This window comes from Astyanax mexicanus, chromosome 6, assembly GCF_023375975.1.
Source record: "Astyanax mexicanus isolate ESR-SI-001 chromosome 6, AstMex3_surface, whole genome shotgun sequence".
Taxonomy (NCBI): Eukaryota; Metazoa; Chordata; class Actinopteri; order Characiformes; family Acestrorhamphidae; genus Astyanax; species Astyanax mexicanus.
This window is the reverse complement of record NC_064413.1, coordinates 417,831-441,102: the sequence shown is the minus strand read 5'-3', so window position 1 is coordinate 441,102 and position 23,272 is coordinate 417,831. Positions and strand designations below refer to the sequence as shown.

The following is a 23,272-nucleotide window of genomic DNA, read 5'->3' as shown; positions in this document are numbered from 1 at the left end:
ATTCACCTCTCCTCCATGCAGATAAACCTCTGATCTAGATGTTATCAATGACTAACTATCTCGCCCCTCCCTGAACACAATGTTCACGCTCATTCTGCACCCGCCCCCTGTTACCCCCCGCCCCCACTGGTACTCACGTGCTCTCTTTCTCTCTCTCTCTCTCTCTCTCTCTCTCTCTCTCTCTTTTTCACTCTATATCGCTCCATATCTCTCTTTATCTCGTTCTCCCCCTCTATGGGCTATATATATGTATATTTATTGGTGATCCATGACCATCTTATTTAGTCTGGTTGGTTTTATGAGTTGAGATGAAGAGTGTAAATAGATCTTAGCACCCAGTTCTGAGGAGTCAGAGTCAGAGTGAACCGTTCCTAAAGTTCTGCCCCCTCTCCTGCCCTTCTCTGTCACTGGAACATGTTATTTTGCTGCCGTGCTGAGTAACGGCGGAGGGTCGAGGTGTTGATAGGTCAGTCTGACATGCACCCGTGCTCATGTGATGGAAAAAGAGATGTTTAGAAAGTGATCCAGAGAGACAGAGCTAGACGACAAGAAACTAAAAAGAGAAATGTAAAGATGTGAAAGGGCTGTGTAACAGTTTTGAATTTACTGTTTTGAATAATTGTATTTGACCCCTCTCTCATGCTCTCGTACCTTGTAAATACGGGGTTAATATTAACATGAAAAACCTGGAAAAAAAATTGTAGAATTTGTAAACAGCAATTTCCAGGGCTGGATAAGTTGTGGAAATTTGCTCTAAAAATCTTTGTGTTTCAGTTTATCGATGGAGAAAATCTATTTTGAGCTAAAAAAAAAATAAAATACAACAGCTCATTACAGAGTTAATTCAGTAATTTATTTTTTTTTTTTTTTAATTTTCCCTATTTTCTCCCCATTTTACATGGCCAATTACCCAACCCACTCATTAGACCAGGAGGGTGAGGACTAACACATGCTTCCTTTGATACACGTGAATTCAGCTACCGCGTCTTTTCGAGCTGCTGCTGATGCTGCAGCATTGCTGAGCAGCCACTCGGTTCCTATACATCAGCTCACAGATGCCCTGTGCTGCAGACATCACCCTAGTAGTGATGTGGATAGAGAGCGCCATCTACCCACCCGGAGGGAGCTGGGCTAATTTTGCTCCCTCTGAGCGGGGGTTAGAACCTGCGACCTCCGTTAATTCAGTAATTTAAAGCCTCTACACAATGGAGCTCTCAGGATCTGAAACACATTTTATTATTATAAAGATTGTGTGTCAACATTTTATCTGATTCATTTTAGACTGACTATAATCGAAAATTTCGATTGTAATATTAGTTGATTTTTTATTTTATTATCCACATCCACTGATCTGATTGAAAAAGTAAAAAATTTGCTTTAAAGTCATGGAAAAGTCATGAAAATATCATGGAAATGATTGGTTAGAACATGTGTGAACCCTGTAAATAAAGGAACACAGGAAGTCGTGCACCACAGAATGGTATGTGTACGAGTATGAGGGGTATCTGGGGGTAGGGTTTCATGTCTAGTGTGAGGTCTGGACTTGATCTCCAGTCGTTTATGAGGATGAAGGTGATGGAGAGTAGTGGTGGAGGTCTAGAACACACAGATAGATACACATGTAAACAGATCAGTTCATCAGAAGAGCACTGACCCGCCTCCAGTCAGGAGTCCTGATTCATACCTGAACTCTCTCTCTCTCCTGAAACACGAGTCAGACCCAGGCCTCTGTTCTGTTGTTGATCTCCAGCTTACTGTCTTTTTCAGCTTCTTCTTTTTTTCTGTTTGCCCTGCACATACCTGCCGTGGTTAGATAAATACAGGGCGCTGTAAGGGCCTCACGGGCCTAACCTACATACGAGTACCAGTTTCTGAAGAAAAAGAAGAGCTGGTTAAAGGCATGCACAGGCGTTTAGAGAACAGAGATTTAGCTTTTGGAAACTACTAAGAATATAATATATATATATATATATATATATTATATTCTTAGTAGTATATATATAATAATATTATGTAATAATAATAATAATATATCCTTGTCATTTGAGATCAGCTGGACTCAATTAGTCAAAAAACTAAATTTTAGCTTTGTACAGAAAGTAAATAACATAACTTCAAGATTATTTTACCTGTTTTTTACCTTATTGTTTCTGTCTGGACTGGCAGTAGAAACTTTTGACTGGCATTCCTGCCATCTTGTTTTCAATCACTTAACTATAATGTTGTCATGTGACCACTAGATAGTACAGGCGGTGTCTCCATATAAAGCTAAAGGGTCAACCTTTTAAATCTTTTAGTATAATGGTGTAGAGAAACTGAAATGTAATGTCCTCGTATGATATATATATATATATATATATATATATATATATATATATATATATATATATATATATATATATATATATATATATTGGAAAGACACACCCTACATTTTTGTTTGATTAATCGGATGTTTTCCGACTAGTCAATTGATCTAATAACTCTCTAGTCGATTGATCTAAATAATCTCTCGAGAACTCATGTCACCTTGCCATGAGCACGTTGACCATTACTGTGTTCAGCATCACTGACAAGATAACACCTCACAACTTATACAGTCTGAGTTGAGTTGATGATTCATGACTTTACACTCTATAGTTTGCTCTGAAAAACTAGGTGACGTTTGTGTTTTGTATGTTAGTAGTATTATTATAACATAAAATATAAGTTTTAGACCTTTTATAGATAGCTTAATTTGGTAAAATCAAAGAAACTCATCATTTTTAAGTGCTCTCTTATTTTAACCAGAGCTGTATGTGTAAAACTGGGCTGTGTTCTGTAATGTAAACCTCAGCAAGTTCAGCAGTTTTAAACTTCCTTTCTTTTTAGTTGTTCCATTATTAGCTTGGGGTGGGAGCTACCAGCTAGAAAATTAGCATAATTTGTACGTTCACTTTTTTTTTCTTTGCTCCAAAACAATATTTAGTTCCAGTAAATGGTCTACAGAGTATAAACAAGCTGAAGAAGTACTTAGTTCGACGAGAGCGGAGGAGAGGAGGGGATGTTTTCAAGAAGAGGTTAGAACACAATGTGCTTGAAGTGTCTGATTTCAGGCCTGTTTATCACAGGCTGCGCGTTGATTGGTGAATTCAAAGGCGGAGGGAAATCCCGCCCACTTTGCCTCAACCAATCGTGTTTCATGGTAACATTGTTAGGGAGAGCTTCTCTCGGGTGTGTGTGTTTCTGAGTGTGTGTGTGTGTGTGTGTGTGTGTGTTTAAACCAGCTCAATGGTGTGCAGTTCCAGGAAGCGCCCCCAAGTTGCTGTGAATTCCTGCGATTACTCACAATAACAAATTCCTGAAGGTGGCCAGTGACTGCAGCCGGCCAATGGCTGCAGCCCGGCGGAGGCTCTGACTGCTCCTTCCACCGGAGAGAGCCGCCGTGGGGGGAGGCGGGAGAGAGCCGCCGTGGGGGTGGGAGGTGGGAACGTCGAGGGGGAAATGAAGGTTGTTGTTTATGTCAACCTGTTCTAGGCACGCGGTTTCTCAGCCTCATTCCTGCACCGACACCCCCCTACCTTCTCCCGTTTCATTTAGAAACACACACAGGCCTAAACAAGCCTCACTGTTCCTGACCCTGAAACCATTTAACCCTGTCTGAGTCTTAAACTGGAGCCTGACATCTGAGATAAACAGAGCCACGAACAGACCGTCTGCCCACTGTCTGAATTTCTTCATTCCTTACATTTATATTTAGTCTGATTCTAAATATAACTAGTTTTTTTTTTGTAGTTTTATTAGGAGGGTGAAGACCTACTCTGACACATGTGAATGATTCAGCATTGCCGAGTAGCATCACAGCGCTAACGCTTGGAGGAAAGCGCAGCGACTCTCAGCGGTTCTGATACATCAGCTCACAGACGCAGCCTTGTGCTGATCCACATCACCCTAGGAGTGATGATGAGGGGAAAGAGAGAGTGCCATCTACTGTACTGTACCCACCCAGAGAGACACAGCAAGGACAACTGTGCTCTCTCGGGGCTCCGGCAGCTGATGGCAAGCTGCATGAACAGGATTCGAACTGGCGATCTCTATAATCATAGTGGCATCGCTTTAGACTGCTAGACCACTATCCATCTATCCAAATTGTAGTCTGGATAACCTACGGGTCTGGCTGGTTCATTTGGACCAGCTTTGTCTAATCTAAGGGCGTTTTCACACCAGCACTATTTAATTAGATTAAAATGGACTTGTGGAATGGTTTGTGTCTACTCTTGGTGCACTTAATTTTTAGAAGGCGTGAAATCAGTCATCGCAAACGGATTATGGTATTCGGACCAGACCAGTCTCCCAACTCCAGAGCAATATATATATATATACTTTTCCATTTATTTGAGCTAATCAGCTGTTCAGGTGCAGTTTAACCTGATATAGCAACCAGATAAAATACCTTAGCTGTGACATAACTAACTAACTCTCTCTCTCTCTCTCTGTGTGCAGGTTGTGTATGCTGGTGCAGGATGTGTACGGTATGTTCAGTGAAGTGGAGTTACAGCATGTATCTTCTGAAGAGGAGCTACAACACTACACCGAGATGCTGGAGGGTAAAGAGTGTGTGCTGACCGGTCTGAAAGTGATCCAGCGTCTCACTCGAGAGAGGTGACCACAACTACACGTTTAACTACATTTATTAATTGATTAACTGATTTTTTTATTGCCATTTCAAACAGATAGCGCTCAGAGTGAGAGCATTGCTTTCCATAAAGTCAAGTTAGCTTCGTGTTATATGCAGATATATCTAAAAAATTATGTATATCGGACTTGTAGTCTGCTGCTAACCAGCTAGCACTGCTGGAGCAGCATTAGCATTAGCAGCTAACCGCTTTTGGCATGATTTCACACAAAACTCCTTTTTTAAATTGCGATTAAGTAACTTTATTCGCACGCTCATGCTGTAAACACTGCACGTTTACGGAAAGCGGAAAGAGTGGGCGGAGAGAAACAGTTCACTATTGCTAGTGCTTGCGTCATTAAGGCTGTAATGTTCCTGAGGTAAAACTTCTCGTTATTTTCCTCTGAACGGCTCTGTTCAGTAGAATTACCCACAGCACTCTCCCCCACACCTCTCTCCCCTCCTTATCTCTGTTTGTTCTTCATAATTAGTATTAAGTCAGTACAATATTGTACAAAATACCACAGTTCGTTCCAACCCTGCAATGTGTTTGGCTGAGAGGCGTTCTGTGAGTACCGTTATCAGCCGGTAATGCACTTTAACTAATCAAAGCTCTCCATGTGTTACAGTATTACTCCGCCACATACAGGTAACCTAGCAACGATGCAGCGCTTACAAACCAAACAGTGTAGCTACAAACAAACAGAGCAGCAATGGAACTATTTTAACTGGCGGAGTTTTTATAACCGAACAGATCCTATTTTTTCTCCTCCTCTTTAACTCTTTTAAATCTTTCAGTAAACAGTGATAATGGAACTGTGATATGATCACAATAATATGCCCGAGGTTTGCGCTATAACGTGTGATATTTAACGTGAATATTAGTCATGATATTTAGCTATGAAAGGAACATTTTAAACTATTAATTTTAGAATTTAAATTTTAACCTATTTTTGTAAAATGCACGTTTTACAGTTTTTATTTGTTTAATAAAAACTCTATATTTAAATAGAAATGGATGTTTTTATTTAGCTATTGAGCGCTTGTTTATTTTACGTTTAAAAATGGTTTGGTTTAACAACCATCAATTATATTTTAAAAATAAAATAAAATAAACCTTAATGTGTTCTTTATTTTATTTATGTATTTAGTTATTTTGCTACACTGCCAAAGTATTAAATCAGGACTTGGTATCGACAGATATTTGCAATTAACATGAGCTGGACATCCCTTAACTCCAGAGAAAAAGGATATTTAAAAAAAAATTCGTCCCCTTACCCTTTGTCCCCAAACTTTACGTAAAGTTAAGAGTGTGTGTGGAGGATCTGAGCTGTGCCCAACGTCTGGCCGGACTGGAATGAGCAGTTGAGCGGGTTGAGTGTGAGCTGGCTCTGCTCTAAAAGACTGTAGAACTGGTTCTGAACAATGAGTCCCTGCTGCACTAAAACAGACACAGACGTTTCAGCTCAGCTTGCTCTGTTCCCTGCAGTCCGAGGGGTTCCAAGACCCCCAGCTGCTGCCTGTAAACAGCCACGGCCTATCAGTTCAGCTCTCACTCGCTTTACTCTGCTTCAGTTTAGCTGAGAATAAACTCTATTCTCCTTCCCACCATCATACATAATATCCAACACACAGCTCTGGAAAAAGTTAAGAGTGCACTTCAGTTTCTGAATCAGTTTCTCTGATTTTGCTATTTATAGGTTTATGTTTGAGTAAAATGAACATTGTTGTTTTATTCTATAAACTACAGACAACATTTCTCCCAAATTCCAAATAAAAATATTCTCATTTAGAGCATTTATTTACAGAAAATGAGAAAAGAGGCAGAGCTCATTTCATTTTAAGAGTTCAGAAATAATCAATATTTGGTGGAATAATCCTGTTTTTTTATCACAGTTTTTGTTCATGCATCTTGGCATCATGTTCTCCTCCACCAGCCTTACACACTGCTTTTGGATAACTTTATGCTGCTTTACTCCTGGTGCATAAATTCAAGCAGTTCAGTTTGGTGGTTTGATGGTTTGTGATCATCCATCTTCCTCTTGATTATATTCCAGAGGTTTTTAATTTTGTTAAAATCAAAGAAATTCATAATTCTTGAGTGGTCTTTTTCCAGAGCTATATATTTTCTCAACAGAATTTTTGGAATTAGATCTAATGTAAAGCAGCATTATTCAGGAGTACATACATTTTCTCTTAACTTTTTATTGAGCAGTGATATATCTCTATAAAAGAGTGTAGTCTCTTTTAGTTTTTGTTGGGAAAAGATTTAAACACACTTTATATATTTGAAATCCATTCATGTTTTATTGCACATTTCAAAAGAATTAATCCTGAAATAAACAATGAATCTCTAACAGGTGACTCCACTTTCTGTCTTTCTCTATAGATGTAGTCAGCTTTTCAGTTTAATCGACAGTTTATGGCCTCCTTTAGTTTCTCTGAGGGTTCACGGAGAGCCGTCCTGCTGTCAGTCTGTAAGTACCCTTTAAAAAAGGTATTAACCAGTACCTTACTGCTGCCTGACACCACGCTTCTACCCAAAACATGTGCTGAGAAACAAAGTTACAAGTGTAAAAATAACCCTTGTATTTTTTTTTCGGTAAATAAATACATTTGACGTGATCTGTGATTAGATTTTAGCCTAATCTGTAAAACTAGATAACAAGCACTCAGTTAAACAAATGATAAAAAGGAATTATAATTATTATGTTGTAATGTATTGAATAAACTGTTCTAACATCAAATAGATTAGTTTAAAAAAAAACACGCAGACCTCTAGAAGTAAGACGTCCAATAAAAGGGTCTGAAATCTGAAATCAGATAAATGTAAAGGGAACGTTTTGGTTTAAATGAAAAGCCTTTTGTTTGAACAAGAAACAAGCACAGCATTTTAACATAAGAACCTTGACCCAGCTGTTAAGCATGGGAGTGGCAGTATCTTTGTTTAGGGCTTAATTGCTGCAGTAGGATCAGCACTGCTTGTCATTAGCGATGAACCTGTGAATTGTGGATTACACCTGCTAGTTTTACAGAAAAGATCTCTCTGTGAACTGAAGATTACTTCTAGGCTTATTCTTAAATGAGTCACAAACTTTATTTGTATGTTTAGTAAGACGATGACACCAAGCACATAGGAAGCAGGAGAACTTTAACCATTTGAAATGGCCAAGTTAACTAGAAAGGTTGCTTAAAAGTCAAGTAAAATAGCATTTCTTGCTAATTTAGAAGAAATTGGCAATACAGGGATCAGCTGCTCAAACAACTACAGTTAAAATCTAATTTCACGTCAAATGTACCGTTTTTTTCACGTTATAAGGCGCACCGGATTATAAGGCACATTTTAGGCGGCACTAGTAAGGAACAGGGGTGTCAGCTTGTTTTCCTTCTAATTCAGCTGGTTTTTGGGTGGTTGGGGGGTAGTTAACTAAGTTAAGTAAAGCTAAGCTATGTAAACAAAACTGTAATTCATTAATAAAAAAACATTTTCTTTAAAAGTCAAACGAGTGCTGGGTGTTAATCTACACAGATTTCTCTCCTAAAAACGGTTTATTTGGGAGTTAGTGGTTATTGCTAATGCTGCTCCAGCAGTGCTAGCCAAGGTTAGCAGCAGGCTATAGGCCGATAATACTCAACTCTGAACTGCAAAAGAGTTAGGTCTTAGCGCTGTGGTTAGCGGCTAATGCTAATGCTGCTCCAGTCTGGGTGCTGGAGAAACTTTACTGAAACTCCTGTATAACTCTGTACTTCAGTGATTCAGTGATTCAGTGTACTTCAGTTAATACCTGACTGATAGAATTCATACATAAGGAGCACCGGATTATTAGGAGCTCTGATGATTTTTGGGAAAATTTAAGGATTTTAAGTGCAGCTTATAGTGTGATAAATAAAGTATGCAAAACATAGAAAATTATAAAGGGTTAAAATCTAGCTGTGCACTCTCTTTCAACTTCTTTAAGCTTTGATATCATCTAGCAACACGTTATTTATCTCAAATATCTCAAAATGCGCGTGTTGCAAGTGCTTCAGTAGTGAAGATGGTTTGCTATGTTTTTGGAATCATGTAATATTTGGCTTATTTTAGCTTATATATTTATTTATATTTTATATTGTGCTCAATATTCTTCAGTATAGTATGCCTTTCCTGATTGTGGTTTAATAACCTTTAGCCTGGTGACCTCTGATCTTCCTCATGATCGATGAGTAAGCATGTTACCTGAGTGAAATGGAAAATTTTGCATAGCCACTACTTACACACACACACAGAACAACTTTAATACTGGGTAAAAATAAATAAATGCATTTTACAGTGCATGTAAAATAGGTGAAGCTATAAAGATACAGGAAACTTTGTAAATTTCAATCCTTAATATTTTCAGGTCATCTATTTAGTGTACCACTAGTGTACAGGTGTTAAATGCTTTGAGTACCACCAGAGATACCCGTACCACAGTTTGAGAAGCACTGGTATAAGGGATAAAAGTGCTAAAATGTTTTTTTTTTCCTGCTGAAATATATGATAATGTGCATTTTGATTTACTCTTCTTAGACACACAACAAATTTAAGTTAATAAATTAGCTTTTCTTTCTCATTTATGCCTAAAAAAACACAAATCAGAAGCTCTATTCGGACAGAATTAGTTTCTCAGGGGGACGTCTGTGAAAAATATATTTCACACTTCTACTCTTTAGTGATAAAACTGTGAGTTTTTTGGCTTTTTTCTCGGCCCCATGACATCATAGCGGAGTTCAGTAGCTCCTCCATTTCCACTCGCTGTAGTGTTTAAAGTACGTGGATCTCCGTGGAAACCGTGGCGCACCCAAAGTGTAATTACGGTGCGCAGCAGTGGACAAATATCTATTTTATTAAAGGCGAGGAGACGAAACTCAGAGATGTGCGTCCGGACGGGACTAAAATTACCGGAGGAGCACGGAGTTCAGAGAAAAACAGTAGATAATTCAGCCTGTAATTTTCTCAGAGGACGTCTGAGAAAAACACCTACATGATCGTTCTGGACGAGAATAAAATCACAGAGAAAATTACCCCAGAACCCCCTGAGAAAAGAATCCCGTCCGGATAGGACTAAAGTTTGTCCAGAATTCTGGTTTATGTTTTCATGCAGCTGGTTGATGGTATGGACGAATCTCACAGTCATGACCTGTATTGTGTTTTTATGTCTTGTAGAGTCAGATCTCAGCTCCCAGCTTCTGTTACAGGCTGGCCGGGCAGCAGAGCAGCGTGCTACCTGCTCAACACATGTCTCCACTGTACCGCCCACCTGATATTCACACACTGCAGCAGATCTTGCAGGTGAATTATGTGTACTATATGCAATATTCTGCTGCAAATAAAGAATTGTTGACACGAATGACTTTACAGATGGATCTATAGCTGGTAAATTCTCTATTGGATTGGTCGACACAAAATACAATTGACTTTTTATTTTTTGATGCATATTTTTTATTGATTTTAAACTAGGCACATCGTTCATTTTACAATATATATATATTTTTACATTGGTTCTAGCCTAGAAAAATTAAAGTAAAAAGAAGTAAAGCTAGAAAAAAAGATTTTATTAGAAAAAATTTACTTACTGTTATCTTACTGTCGGAGAGGGTACACAGAACATCATCTTTTCCCATTTTTTTGTTTGTTTGTTTGTTTGTTTATTTGTTTGTTTTTAAGGATAAACCCAAGAGTGGTCGATGCAGTTTTAAAGCTACAGTCGTCTATAAAAGAGAACAGGTAAAATACATCACATATTCTCAGTTTATTAAATTGTATTTATTGACAGAATCGCACCATTTTGGTTTGTTCACATTTCTGCACAAGAAATAAGAAGAAATGTTCTACTTGGTGACTTTATGATCAATACAGTGGCTTAAATACTTTACATGCATGCAGTTTTTATGGTTTAAAATCTTTAAACACTTTTTCATGGTACTTTCGTGTTAACAATACGTTTTGCGATATGACAAAACACTAAATTAAAAACATTATTTCAAGAATACACTACTGCAACAAAATGAAAATTAAATTTTATTGATGCATATATGATATGATATAATACGGCACACTCCTAACTGAGATATTAAAAAAAATTCAAGAATTTTATCAGATTTGTAACAGAAGTCAATGATCCAGAATTCTTAGTCATGATACTACTAATAATAACGCACTCCAAATATCTCCATCAATCCAGGATTAAAGTAAGAACAGTGTGAATTTTTCCTTTACTAAAACAGTAAAAAAATATTTTAGATTTAATATATTTAATATGTGTTTTGTTGCGCTGCTGTTTGTTTATAGAGTGCAGGAGAGGACGTCCTGCTGTTTGTTACAGACTCCAGCCTGCAGAGTCCGATCAGCACCAGCAGAACTCTGCCTGTGTACGTGAGCCCCTGCTGCCTGATCCAGACCTCCGTTAGCCGGGTCATCTCATCCCCCCATCTCAGACCAGCACTCGTTTTTAAAGATGCAGTAATACAGAATGGTGAATACTTTCTCTCTTACTCTGCGTTCACTTTTACTCTCACACACACTCTCTCTTTCTCTCACGGCTCTATTTAAGTGATCCATAGATGAGCCGTCAATCGTGCACCATGCAGCATGAATTAGGGCAGTGTGTCAGTCTGTCTTTGCTATCATAACGGCAGGAAAAGTATTCCTTGTGCGTCTCGAAACGCAAAGCAAAGGGCATGTACTAATTCTCTTAATTAATCATCAGCAAGTGTTTCATCATTCCCTTTAAGAAAAAAGCAAGAAAACATTCAAGTTGTACGTTAAGATTCTTTTTATTAATAATAATAATAATAATAATAATACATTTTATTTATATAGTGCTTTAAAAACATATTCTCACAGACGCTTTTCATACAAAGATGAGCCACAAAGCAGAAGGCAAAATTACAGCAAGAGTAATAAGAGACAGAATCAATATTATAAATATAAATTAGTACAAAATAGCCTTATAAATATTTAAATTTCCATTTAAATAAACAATCTAAAAATGTAACAGAACAACAATTCTGTGATTAATCATAATTTATATTTAAGATTATGATTCATTATTTTTTAAATGCTGGTATGTCCCTGTATTTTTTGGTAGGGAGACAGTAATAATAGGGTTTTGTGGTTTATTAGACCTAACAGACTAGAATAAGAATAGATTTTTACTGTATTATCATATCTCAGGGTAGATTTGATGCTTTTGCATTATGTTATTATTAGTTATTCTCAACCCTTTCTGACAGTATACTGCTTTATTAAATCATAAAACTGTTTTTTATTATTATTATTTGTGTGTTCTGGTAGTGCACACACTCTGTGTATTTTGTAATTCAATCCTAATTAAAAGAGTATTTTTGTGTGTTTCTCCTGCTGTAGGTCAGGTGTTCTGCTGGGGACAGTGTGTGATCCAGCTGGACTCAGATCAGATCCAGCAGCAGAACCTCTCAGAACCCGAGCCGGTTCTCCTGGACCCGCTGAGCTCAGAGAGCGGACCCTGTTCTCTCTGCTCTCTCTCCGGTCCGCACTTTATCTCCTGCTCTGCTTTCTGTAATCTTTACCATCACTGAGTAGCTTCCTGTGGGGCCGGTTAGAGTTTTAGATTAAAGAAAGTCTGACTGACTGGTTTACAGATTGTTGATGAGTGAATGAATGAAGTAGTGACTGAATTAACAAATTAAAGAATGAACAAAGTAGTGAGTAAATGAACAAAGTAATTAGAGAATGGTCAAAGTAATCATGAATGAATGAAGTAGTAAGTGAATGATCAAAGTAATTAGTGAGTGAACAAAGTAATTAGTGAATAAAGGGCGTAATTAGTGAATGATCAAAGTAATTAGTGAATGAACAAAGTCGTTAGTGAATGAATGAAGGAATTAATGAATGAACGATGTAATTAGTAAATGAATGATGTAATTAGTGAATGAATGACGTAATTGGTGAATGAATTAAGTAGTGAATGAATGAATGAAGTAGTAAGTATATGAATGAAAAGCTAAATGAATGAAGTTCTGAGTGAATGAAGACAGTAATTAGGCAATGAAAAATAAAGTGAGTGAATAAATTAAGTAGTGAGTGAATGAAGTAATGAATGGATGAATGAATAAGGTGCCTGCATGCTGATCCCGTCTGTTTGGTTGTAGTGGACGTTTGTGAGTAACTGGCTTAGAAGTAACTGGCGTGTTTTCCTGCAGATAATGTGAAGCATCTGCAAAAAGAAGTGTAACAAATACAAGTTCAGGGTTCCTGTCAGTAATAAATACTGTGTTACATAAAGTGCCCCCCGTGCACTTATGTGTGTGTGTGCTTGTGTGTGCACGAGAGAGTGAGTTAGCCAGTGTGTTCTTGTGCCTCTTCTTAATAAAATGATTTTTAAACGGTTCTGTAAGCGATGCTGTTATAAACCGTGTTTGTAGTAAAGCTGTATGAGTGTATGAACTTTTTTATTTAAAGATGTAAAGACTGTTTACATGATGCAGAAACTCTGTGCGTGTGTACAGGTTTATTATCTGTGTCGTCTGCTTGATGAATGCTGTCTGGTTATTGGTGTTTGTGGTGTGTAATGTGTTTTTAGGTGTGGTGGTGGATGTGGACGAGCAGTCTGCTTTCTCCTGGCCCGTCTGCAGTCGGTGTGGAAGTGAGAGGTTGGAGGCGGTTCAGAACAGACAGTAAGTCTCGTGTTGTATTTTATATTGTTAAATTGTGCGTCCTTAATATTGTTAGCTTTAGTATTGTTTATGTTTAAAGGTTATCAGTCGGGCTCACGCGTCTTTACGTACTTACGTCACACGTACAGCCTCTAAAAGAGGATCCGGCTCAGTTTTACTGAACGCGAGCAGCTGGTGGAGCATTGGGGACTTCAGAAGAGGAAACTCAGAGCTCAGTAGATCATTCACCCATAGTGAATGGACTCTGGACATTATTAAAATTATTGTTGTTGTATTCTGTAACATTATTTTGGATTTGACATTAAATAATTAACACAGGATTCAGTGTGATAAACTTTTGTGATATACAATTTTCTTTGTTTCAGTAATTCAGTTCAAAATGTGAAACTCATTATATAGATGTATTACACACAGTGATCTATTGTGTGTGTTTGTTTGGGTTAAAAAACCCAAAAATCAGTGTCTTAGAAAATTAGAATATTATACAGTACGACCAGTTGGTACTTTTGGCACTCAGTGTGGGCAGTGTGCCAAGTCCTGCTGGAAAATGAAATCTGCATCTCTATAAAAGTTGTTTTCAGCAGAGGGAAGCTGTAAGATATGAAGTGCTGTAAGATTTTCTGGGAAAACTCTGTGTTTTATTATCAAGTCTAAAGTCAGTGCAGTTTTGTTTTCCTGGAAAATCTTACAGCACTTCATATCTTACAGCTTCCCTCTGCTGAAAACAACTTTTATGGAGATGCAGATTTCATTTTCCAGCAGGACTTGGCACACTGCCCACACTACCAAAAGTACCAGCCGGAGTACTATTCTGGAGTAAATCCATATTAATACCTGTGAATTTAGATAGAAGGTAAAATAAATAAATTAATATATAAATTTATTTAAATAATGTATATATTTATAGCGTTTAAAGTTGCAATGTGTAGGTGTTCCAATACTTTTGTCCATGTAGTGTATAAATCTGGTGATTTTGTGTATTTCCAGGGAAGCTTTTCTTTGTGTTGAGTGTGGAGCTGTGGATAAACCAACACAGAAGATGCATCTTGAGGTTTTCCTCAGGTGCCCCTCGTTAAGTGAATGTACGGTGAAACTTAAGGTGAGATTTTAACAAATATGTGTATTTGCTATTTCTGTTACCCTTGTAAAAGAAAATTGCATGTAAGTAAATTGTTTAAAAGTACTTAATATGAAAAATACCTGCATTAAATACATATTAAATGTACTATTTTGGAACTTATGGCAACTTAAGTATATTTCAGTTGTAATTATACAACATAAAAGCATTGAGTTGTGCTTCTGAGAGCTTTTGTCATATATCTTCTGCAAACTTTAGTAGATTTAAGTATGTGGGTTTTTTTAAACATAATTTTTGATGTGTATATTGTGAATGTAGATATACTTCCTTTTCACAAGGGTAGATGCTACAAAATATTTCAGGAGAAAAAAATAAAGTGTGAACTAATCTGATCCCATTTTCTTAGAAGTCTGAAGAAGTGTTGGCTTGTGTTTAAAAAAAACAGATGAAACAGATAAGTGTTAGTAAAATACCGTCAAGAAAAAGCACACAAATACTGTAGTATAACGTGTCTATAATCTGTACATCATGCTCATTTTATTCCCTTTAGCAGTTTTTTTCCTTTGGTTTTTCCTGGTTTTAGAGAGAATTTAGAGAGTTCAGCAAAGTTTGATCCTTTTTTTTTGGTACACAAACATAAACTTGGTTAAAATGATACAGTAGAAAAAGTAAAGTCAAAACCACTCACTACAACCCCATACACCACCACCATGCTATTCACTGCTGCATCTGATCCACTCACTGTACCACCAGCTCAACACTCACTAACACCTCATACACCACCACCATGCTATTCACTGCTGCATCTGATCCACTCACTGTACCACCAGCTCAACACTCACTAACACCTCATACACCACCACCATGCTATTCACTGCTGCATCTGATCCACTCACTGTACCACCAGCTCAACACTCACTAACACCTCATACACCACCACCATGCTAATCACTGCTGCATCTGATCCACTCACTGTACCACCAGCTCAACACTCACTAACACCTCATACACCACCACCATGCTAATCACTGCTAATCACTGCTGTATCTGATCCACTCACTGTACCACCAGCTCAACACACACTAACACCTCATACACCACCACCATGCTAATCACTGCTAATCACTGCTGTATCTGATCCACTCACTGTACCAGCTCAACACACACTAACACCCCATACACCACCACCATGCTAATCACTGCTAATCACTGCTGTATTTGATCCACTCACTGTACCACCAGCTCAACACTCACTAACACCACATACACCACCACCATGCTAATCACTGCTGTATCTGATCCACTCACTGTACCACCAGCTCAACACACACTAACACCTCATACACCACCACCATGCTAATCAGAGCTAATCACTGCTGTATCTGATCCACTCACTGTACCAGCTCAACACACACTAACACCTCATACACCACCACCATGCTAATCACTGCTAATCACTGCTGTATCTGATCCACTCACTGTACCAGCTCAACACTCACTAACACCACATACACCACCACCATGCTAATCACTGCTGTATCTGATCCACTCACTGTACCACCAGCTCAACACACACTAACACCTCATACACCACCACCATGCTAATCACTGCTAATCACTGCTGTATTTGATCCACTCACTGTACCAGCTCAACACTCACTAACACCTCATACACCACCACCGTTTCAGTGTTTCTTGCAGTGCTGAGAATTATCCTGCACCCAAATAACACCAGCTCTGTTTTGGTCTTAAATATAATAAAGTAGGCAGATAAACAGAAGCACAGTGAGTGTATAAACAGGGAGGATGTGGTGTTAATGTTATGGCTATGTGTTGTATACTCCTCTGTAAACTGTATTTTCTCAGTGACTCTTAATATATGTGTTTTTCTTCATCAGTTACTACAGAAATCTATCGTGACCCTCCTGAACTCAGCAGGAAGTGATATGGTGAGATTCTTGTCATCTTCTCGCTTTTTTAACCTAAACTTGATGTGTGACTGTGGGCTTATTTAGATTTTGCGAAACCTCTACTGAAAACCCCAAAACTCACACTGCATCCACTGTATCTGCAGTCTTGTTCATTTGTTGGTATTTCTTAATCAAGAAATTAATTGATGTATAGTGTTTCTCTAAAATAAGGTAAAGGCATACAAAGTGAAAAACTGTGTGGCAGAGGATGATTCATTTTTTGACAAAAGATTTGTGTGGCTTTTTTTTTTTGAAAGTCTTAAGTCATGTCTCTAGTCTTTAGTTCTGAGTCTAAGTAAAGTCTTAAGTATTTGTAGGGTGAGACTTGGTCGAGTCTTAAGTCTTTGGTCACGAGTCCAAATCAAGTCTTAAGTCTTTGGTTCTGAGTCCAAATTAAGTCTCACATCTTGCTAACAAGTCCAAATCAAGTTTCAAGTCTTTAGGTCCTGAGTCCAAATCACATCTCAAGTCCTTGGTTCTGATTCCAAATCACGTCTCAAGTCTTTGGTCATAAGTCCAAGTAAAGTTTTAAGTCTTTGTAAGGTAAGACTTGGTCAAGTCTCAAGTAAAATCTTAACTCTTTGGTCCTGAGTTCAAGTCTTGTCTCAAGTCTTTTGTCACAAGTCCAAGTAAAATCTTAGGTGTTTAGTCCTGAGGTCAAGTCAAGTCTCAAGTCTTTGGTCCTAAGTCCAAATTAAGTTTTAGGTCCTTGGTACTGAGTCCAAATTTAGTCTCAAGTATTTGGTCACAAGTCCAAGTAAAGTCTTAACTCTTTGGTCCTGAGTCCAAATCAAGTCTTAAGTCTTTAGTTCTGAGTCCAAGTCTCTTAAGTTTTTGTGGGGTGAGACTTGGTCAAGTGTTAAGTCTTTGGTCAGAAGTTCTAGTTAAGTCTTTGGTACTGAGTCTAAGTCAAGTTTAAAAATTTTAAGGGGGGTGAGACTTGATCAGTTTGCGGCTCTATACAATTGATTGGTTTGCTTGCCGTGTTGCTACGGGCCCGAATAGAAATCAGGAGAAGTTGTTTAAACACTTCGTAGGGGCCGCTGGATACTTAAAAATAATCTTTAAAAACCTTTTCTTTTAAAGTCCGCCTTAAATGTGTTTACCCTTCAACAGTGTAACCTATCTGTTGACGCTAATCCTTTATCCCTTCATCAGTGGTCAGTTTCTGACCGCTCTTGTCTGCCCACTAAAATGTGTGGCGTAAAATTCTCAACTTAGTAGTGATAATATCGTTCGGAAGCCCTGGTGTGCATGACACACTCACTCACTCGCACATATCACTAGCTGACAATACTACAAACTGATGAGTGTTGAGTTTAAATTTTTTTTTTTTAATGAGTTTATCTTTTTTATTTTTAAATTATTTATTTATTTATTTATTTATGCAGTTAGTACTTTTTTATTCTTAAATTTTCATTTTGATTCCTGTTCTTTTATTTAGTTTAAGATTCATTTTATTGTTGTATATTATTAACATTTTACTTTACTTTTACTGTTTTATCTTTTTTCATTTTATATTTTATAAATTCTTTACTTTTATGTTTTACATACAAATTTTATTCATCTATATTAAATGTTTGTTTAAAATTTGTATTTCTTTGATATCCTAATCTTTTATACTAACCCCGGCTAGCACTGCTGGAGCCGTTAGCCGCTAATGCTAATGCTCCAGCCTTAGTGCTGGAGAAATTTGGGAATCTAAGCTCAAATAAACAGTTCTCATTGATAGTGATTGATGTATTGAGGGTGTGCTTTATAATCTAGTGTGTAAAATGCGAATAATTGATTGGAGATCTTTTTTTCACACACTTTGATGAAATGCTGCTTGTATTCTCTTTATTCTACAGGGATATGAGGTGGAGTCTGTGCTTGGTAAGGAGGTTGGTCCTCTGACTGCATTCATCCACGTTATCAGCAGAAGATCTGCTCTTTGGATGAGCTTGGAGGAGATTGTTCTGTGACTCATCCTCAGTAAAATACACCTGTGCATGAGCACCTTATGTCACGGCACCTTGTGATCAAAGCCGTCTAATCTACCTCCACATCCTTCAGACTCTTCTACAGACCCTCAGTGTTCCTCAGCTGCCGTCTAGCTGATGTTTGTGGGCTGAATTAAATGATACAGCTGGCCGTGGCAAGCAGCCCATCTGAAATACCTCAGCAACACGTACCACTGAGCTGCAGGGAGCGCTCTGCTGCTGCGTGTAGAAACACAGGCTTGTTTTTGTTAGTATGTAGAATATAAATAGCTGCAGGTTTCCTACGTCTTTAGCCTACAAATGTGCACTGTTCTAAAAGCGCTGTACAGGCAGGATAGGTCTGTGGCGTGGGCTGAAATAACTCTCATAAGCACGTGGATGTTGATGATATATTTGTGAAATGGTGTATTTTTGTGCACTACATGCACTTGAAATAAAAAATGTGAATATATCTGACCTAGCTTGCTTTGCTGTTTTTGGACAGGTATTTACCTCATACTCATTTACCTGCAATTATGTGGATATAATTACAGCTTGCATTTTTTGCATAGTAGTAAAAGACTTAGGTCACATTTTAGTGCTCATCATGCTTCATCACAAACACTTTACCTCAATAATTAGCTGTTAATCAGCTGATTTGATGGATCAGGTGTGTTGGGAGCAGGGAAAACAGTAAAAAGTGCATTTCTTCAGTGTTTTTTGGGTTTATCTTTTCCTCAACACACCTGAATCAATTAATAAGTTCATTAACAAAAGGATTTTAGTGTTTATTGGATGTGTTTAAGTGAACAATCCTCTTAATCTAAATTGTGAATCCTTTTAAAACTGAACTATAACATGAAACAGCCAAACTGAGATAAAATACCCAACTCAATTCTCTCCAGACCTACAAAAAATAACATATTAAAGCAATATTTGCTGTGAGTTGGGTATTTATTCATTTTTTCCTCCATTGGATATGTATTTATATATATTTTTGTTATTAAATCCTATTATTTTCTAAATGATCTCTACCAAACGTTATTTTCTCTTCTGTTTTGCCCTTAGTTATGTTTCTTTGCTTTATTATTATTATTTCTATACTTTTGCCTCGAGCTTAATGTGTGGTTACATCCCTGTCCACCTTATTCAAATTATGAGGCTTTTATCAGAAATTAAAATCTATAATTTCCACAGGGACAAATTTACAAATATTATAAATTATATATATATATATTTTTTTTACCTTACCATAAAAAATACAGTTTGTGCCATAAAGGGTTTGTGCCAAAAATGGCTCTTTTAGAGTTGGGTTAAGTGTTTATTCTAAACTGTGAATCCTCTAAACACTGAACTATAACAGAGTTTCTAGATTCACCCTCCAGTTCAGACTTTAGTTCACAGTTTATTAATAATTAATAAAAAACAACTGCTCTTCTAGAAGGTGGTCTGACCATAGACACCGGCCACGCCCCTCGTCGTACCGCGCATGCGCCCAAGAAACTGCACGTCTTAGCTTTTTCTTTTTTTAAACACATTTATTAAAACAAAATTCCCCCCCCCCCCCCCCCCCCGCAATACTTTCGTTTGTACAAACTGTAATAAAATATAATATATATAAAATCTTTTTTCCAACATGCTCTGGCTTTGATACAGAGTTTTACAAAGAATTATAAAACGTACCATAGCATATGAAGTGTATATATTTATTTTTTCTCTTTCTTTCTTTCTCTGTAATAATTTAGGATAAAAAAGGAAAATATTCACAAAGAGGATAGACAAATCTGAAAAAAAGAAGAAGAAATATTAAGGCAGCAACCGGAGAGAAGAAGATGATGATAAAAGCAAAGGCAAACAAACAAAAAATAAAAAATACAGTAAAAATAAAACACAAACAAACACAAAACACAAAGTCTCTTTGTTTCTTAATGTCTTGATGCACGCGCACGTGTGTGTGTATGTATATATTTATAGTTATATACATATATTTATATGCTACAGAATGAAGTAGAATAGCTGATGGATGTTCAAGTCAATTTTGAGGTAAAGTTATGTTTTCCAGGATCTCTAAGTCTCTCTTTCTTTCTCTGTCTCTCAGTTTGTTTTTTTGTTTTTACTTTCAAAACAATAATCAATAATCAGTCACGTGTCACCGGCTGTCATTCCTCGCCTCGTTGTTATTGTTGTTGTTTGGCAGCTGTTTGAAGAAGGTGCGCAGGCTCGTGAGCTCGCGCGTGAGCTGCTCCACGCTCTTGCGCAGGCGCTCGTTGTCGGCGTTCAGCTCCACGAGCTTCTGCTGCATCTCCACGTTGCGCCGCTTCGCCTTGTCGCGGCTTTTACGCACGGCGATGTTGTTGCGCTCGCGGCGCTGCCGGTACTCCAGGCTCAGCCGGTCCACCGACTTCTTGCCCCGGTCTCGGGACGCCCTCCTGTGCTGATGCTGGGGGTGCCCCGCGGGCTCCGGCGTGTCGGGCGGGGTGGGCGGCTGTCCCGCGTGGAGACTGACGGAGGTCTGCGCGCAGGTCTCGATCTGCGCGGGCAGCGAGGCGGGGGAGCAGTCCCCGTCGCTCCAGTCGCTCTCCTGCTTGATGGGGAGATGTTGCGCTGGTTGCTGGTGATGCTGGGGATGGTGGTTTTGGTACTCAAGTCGCTCAAAGTCCGAGTGCGCAGCCGCCGCCGCCGCCGCCGCGTTCAGCTGGGTGTATTCCGAGCTCCTCTCCTGCTTCACCGCGCTGTTAAACAGGTCCGCGAACAGCTCGTCGTGGCAGAGCTCGAAGCTCGGCGTGGAGGAGGACATGGAGTCGATGTACGCGCTGAAGTCGATTGCGCTCTCGTCGTCGTAGATCGCCGGCGCGTTGCTCAGCTCCACCACGCCGCCGCCGCCCATACCGTCCTCCAGGTCCTCCGGCCGCGGAGGAGCCCCGGCGGCTTTCCCGTCCGCGGGCGCGCAGTTCGGCCTGCTCTCGTAGAAGTTGGCGGTCTCCAGCGCCCAGTTCAGGCTGCATGGCGGCGGCGACACGCACCGCGAGTCCGGGCTGTAAGTGTCGCACATGGACGCAGCTGAGAACAACTGCGGCTGGAGAAGAAGCGCGCAGGAGAAAGAGAGAGAGAGCGCGAGCTCCTCAAAGTCCTTAAAGTTCCTTCAACTCTTTTAATTCCAAAGTTTCTCCAACTCCTAAACTTTTTTCTAAACTTCTCCAACTCCAATTACAAGTTGTGTTTAATATATCAGCAGGTATCTTGAAGGTAATAACTTGCTGCTATTCTGCTGTTGTGCAGCAGGTGCTTTTATTTCTCATCTAAAACTCTTATCAATATCTCCTCGTATCTCCAGCACCGTGTCTCCAGCGCTCCTCTCCTCGCTCTGCTCTGAAGCGGTTCTTCAGCTCCTGGTAAATAAGTAAGCGCTGCTCCTCTACGTCAAACCTCCGCCGCCCCCTTCCCCAAGCCAGTCACGGCCAGCGCCGGACACGTGGTGCCCCAGCTCCCACCCGGAGCGCACGAGAGCAGGGTGGGTAGTTAGTTGGTTGGTTGGTTGGTTGGTTGGATGCGTGTGTGGAACGCCCACCACGATACTACGAGTAAACTTCAGTGACGAGGAGCAACAAGTCTCAACCGCTCAAGTTTGTACCGTGAAATGTCAAACCTGTGCTTATTGTTCCTGTTCTTCTTCTGCTGCTGCTGCTGCTTCCTTTAGCATGCTCTTCACACATAAACTAGTGCATTAAAAAAAAAAAGGGAAACTCTATATTTTATAGATGTATCACACACAGGATGATCTATTTTAAGCGTTTATTTCTTTTATTGTTGATAATTATTGTTGATTGTGGCTTACGGCCAATGAAAACCCAAAAAATCAGTGTCTCAGAGCTCAGATTTCAAATTGGGCAGTGTGCCAAGTCCTGCTGGAAAATGAAATCATATCTCCATAAAAGTTTTTTTTATATGAAGTGCTGTAAGTGCTGGGAAAACAAAACTGCACTGACTTTATACTTGATAATAAAACACAGTGGATCAACACCAGCAGATGACAGACATGCCTCTCCAAACCACTCTTCCTCCAGACTCTGCTTCCTTGATTTTTCAAATTAAAATGTAAAACTTACTGATGATCAGTGATGGTCTGGAGAGACATGTCATCTGCTGGTGTTGATCCACTGTTAGTGGACACACTTCTATTAGCTACACCAGCAGATTATACAATATAACACTGTTATTAATACATGTTAGCACTTGTTTGTAGACCTGCTGTTTGGCAGATATTTACAGTAACCAAGTAGAACTGATTCACTACTGTACTTAAGGACTAAAATGCTGTATCTGTTTCTACTGGAGAATTATTTTCACTTGCTTTATTTTATTTCTTCTTGTTCTTAGATTATTCCTCCCCCAGGTTCTCAGGCCCCTGATTGGCACCTAATTGGCAGCACCTGTGAGTATGGGCTCTGATACAGTGCTCAGTAGTTCTGCTGCTCCAGGAATCAGCTTCATACCTTGTTTGTTTTCAAGCTGATGTTCCTTAAAACCAGGTTGCAGCATTATTGGCATCATCTGGAGTAAGCCCTGGTACTAGTATCTCCAAATTGAAGGCTGAGTTCCAGATAAATGTTGATGTCAGATACTAGAAGACAATACTCCAAGATCATCAAACACCAAACGGATCAATGGCAGAATTAACTGTTTTTAGTTGGCAGAGAGGATTTATTGGGCAGACTTTGTAATGGGTACACGTACTCAGCTCTGCTGCTCATCCCACAAATACATGTTCCTTACTAATGCTGCTTCAGTTAAAACAGTAATTATCAGGATTTCCAATGTTATAAGATTTATCACCAAGAAGCAGCAAAGTTACAACAAACAAATGGTAATATAAAATCTACCAAACACAAATGTCCTTACTTTTTGTGCTATTTTAATTTTCATCACTTTATTA

General features: G+C 38.8%; 3 protein-coding genes across 4 annotated transcripts in view; 1 reads left to right on the top strand and 2 right to left on the bottom strand.

The window, feature by feature from the left end:
• The window catches only part of spidr (scaffold protein involved in DNA repair), a 40,037-nt gene extending 21,221 nt beyond the window's left edge, over positions 1-18,816 (top strand). For both annotated transcript variants that reach the window (XM_049480832.1, XM_049480831.1), the window contains 10 exons: positions 4,483-4,641; positions 7,044-7,131; positions 9,840-9,965; positions 10,341-10,400; positions 10,965-11,148; positions 12,042-12,182; positions 13,237-13,330; positions 14,318-14,429; positions 16,307-16,357; positions 18,229-18,816. In XM_049480832.1, the coding sequence (XP_049336789.1) occupies positions 4,483-4,641; positions 7,044-7,131; positions 9,840-9,965; positions 10,341-10,400; positions 10,965-11,148; positions 12,042-12,182; positions 13,237-13,330; positions 14,318-14,429; positions 16,307-16,357; positions 18,229-18,342 (1,129 nt within the window). In that variant the 3' untranslated portion in view covers positions 18,343-18,816. The remainder of the gene's footprint in view (positions 1-4,482; positions 4,642-7,043; positions 7,132-9,839; positions 9,966-10,340; positions 10,401-10,964; positions 11,149-12,041; positions 12,183-13,236; positions 13,331-14,317; positions 14,430-16,306; positions 16,358-18,228) is intronic.
• Positions 1-23,272, bottom strand: part of abcd4 (ATP-binding cassette, sub-family D (ALD), member 4) — a 234,306-nt gene that overhangs the window by 145,981 nt on the left and 65,053 nt on the right. The gene's annotated exons all lie outside the window — the stretch shown is intronic.
• Positions 19,899-21,731, bottom strand: cebpd (CCAAT enhancer binding protein delta). Its single transcript, XM_007234870.4, has one exon. It carries the CDS (start codon positions 21,389-21,391, stop codon positions 20,489-20,491), a length of 903 nt encoding a protein of 300 aa, XP_007234932.3. The 5' UTR covers positions 21,392-21,731; the 3' UTR covers positions 19,899-20,488.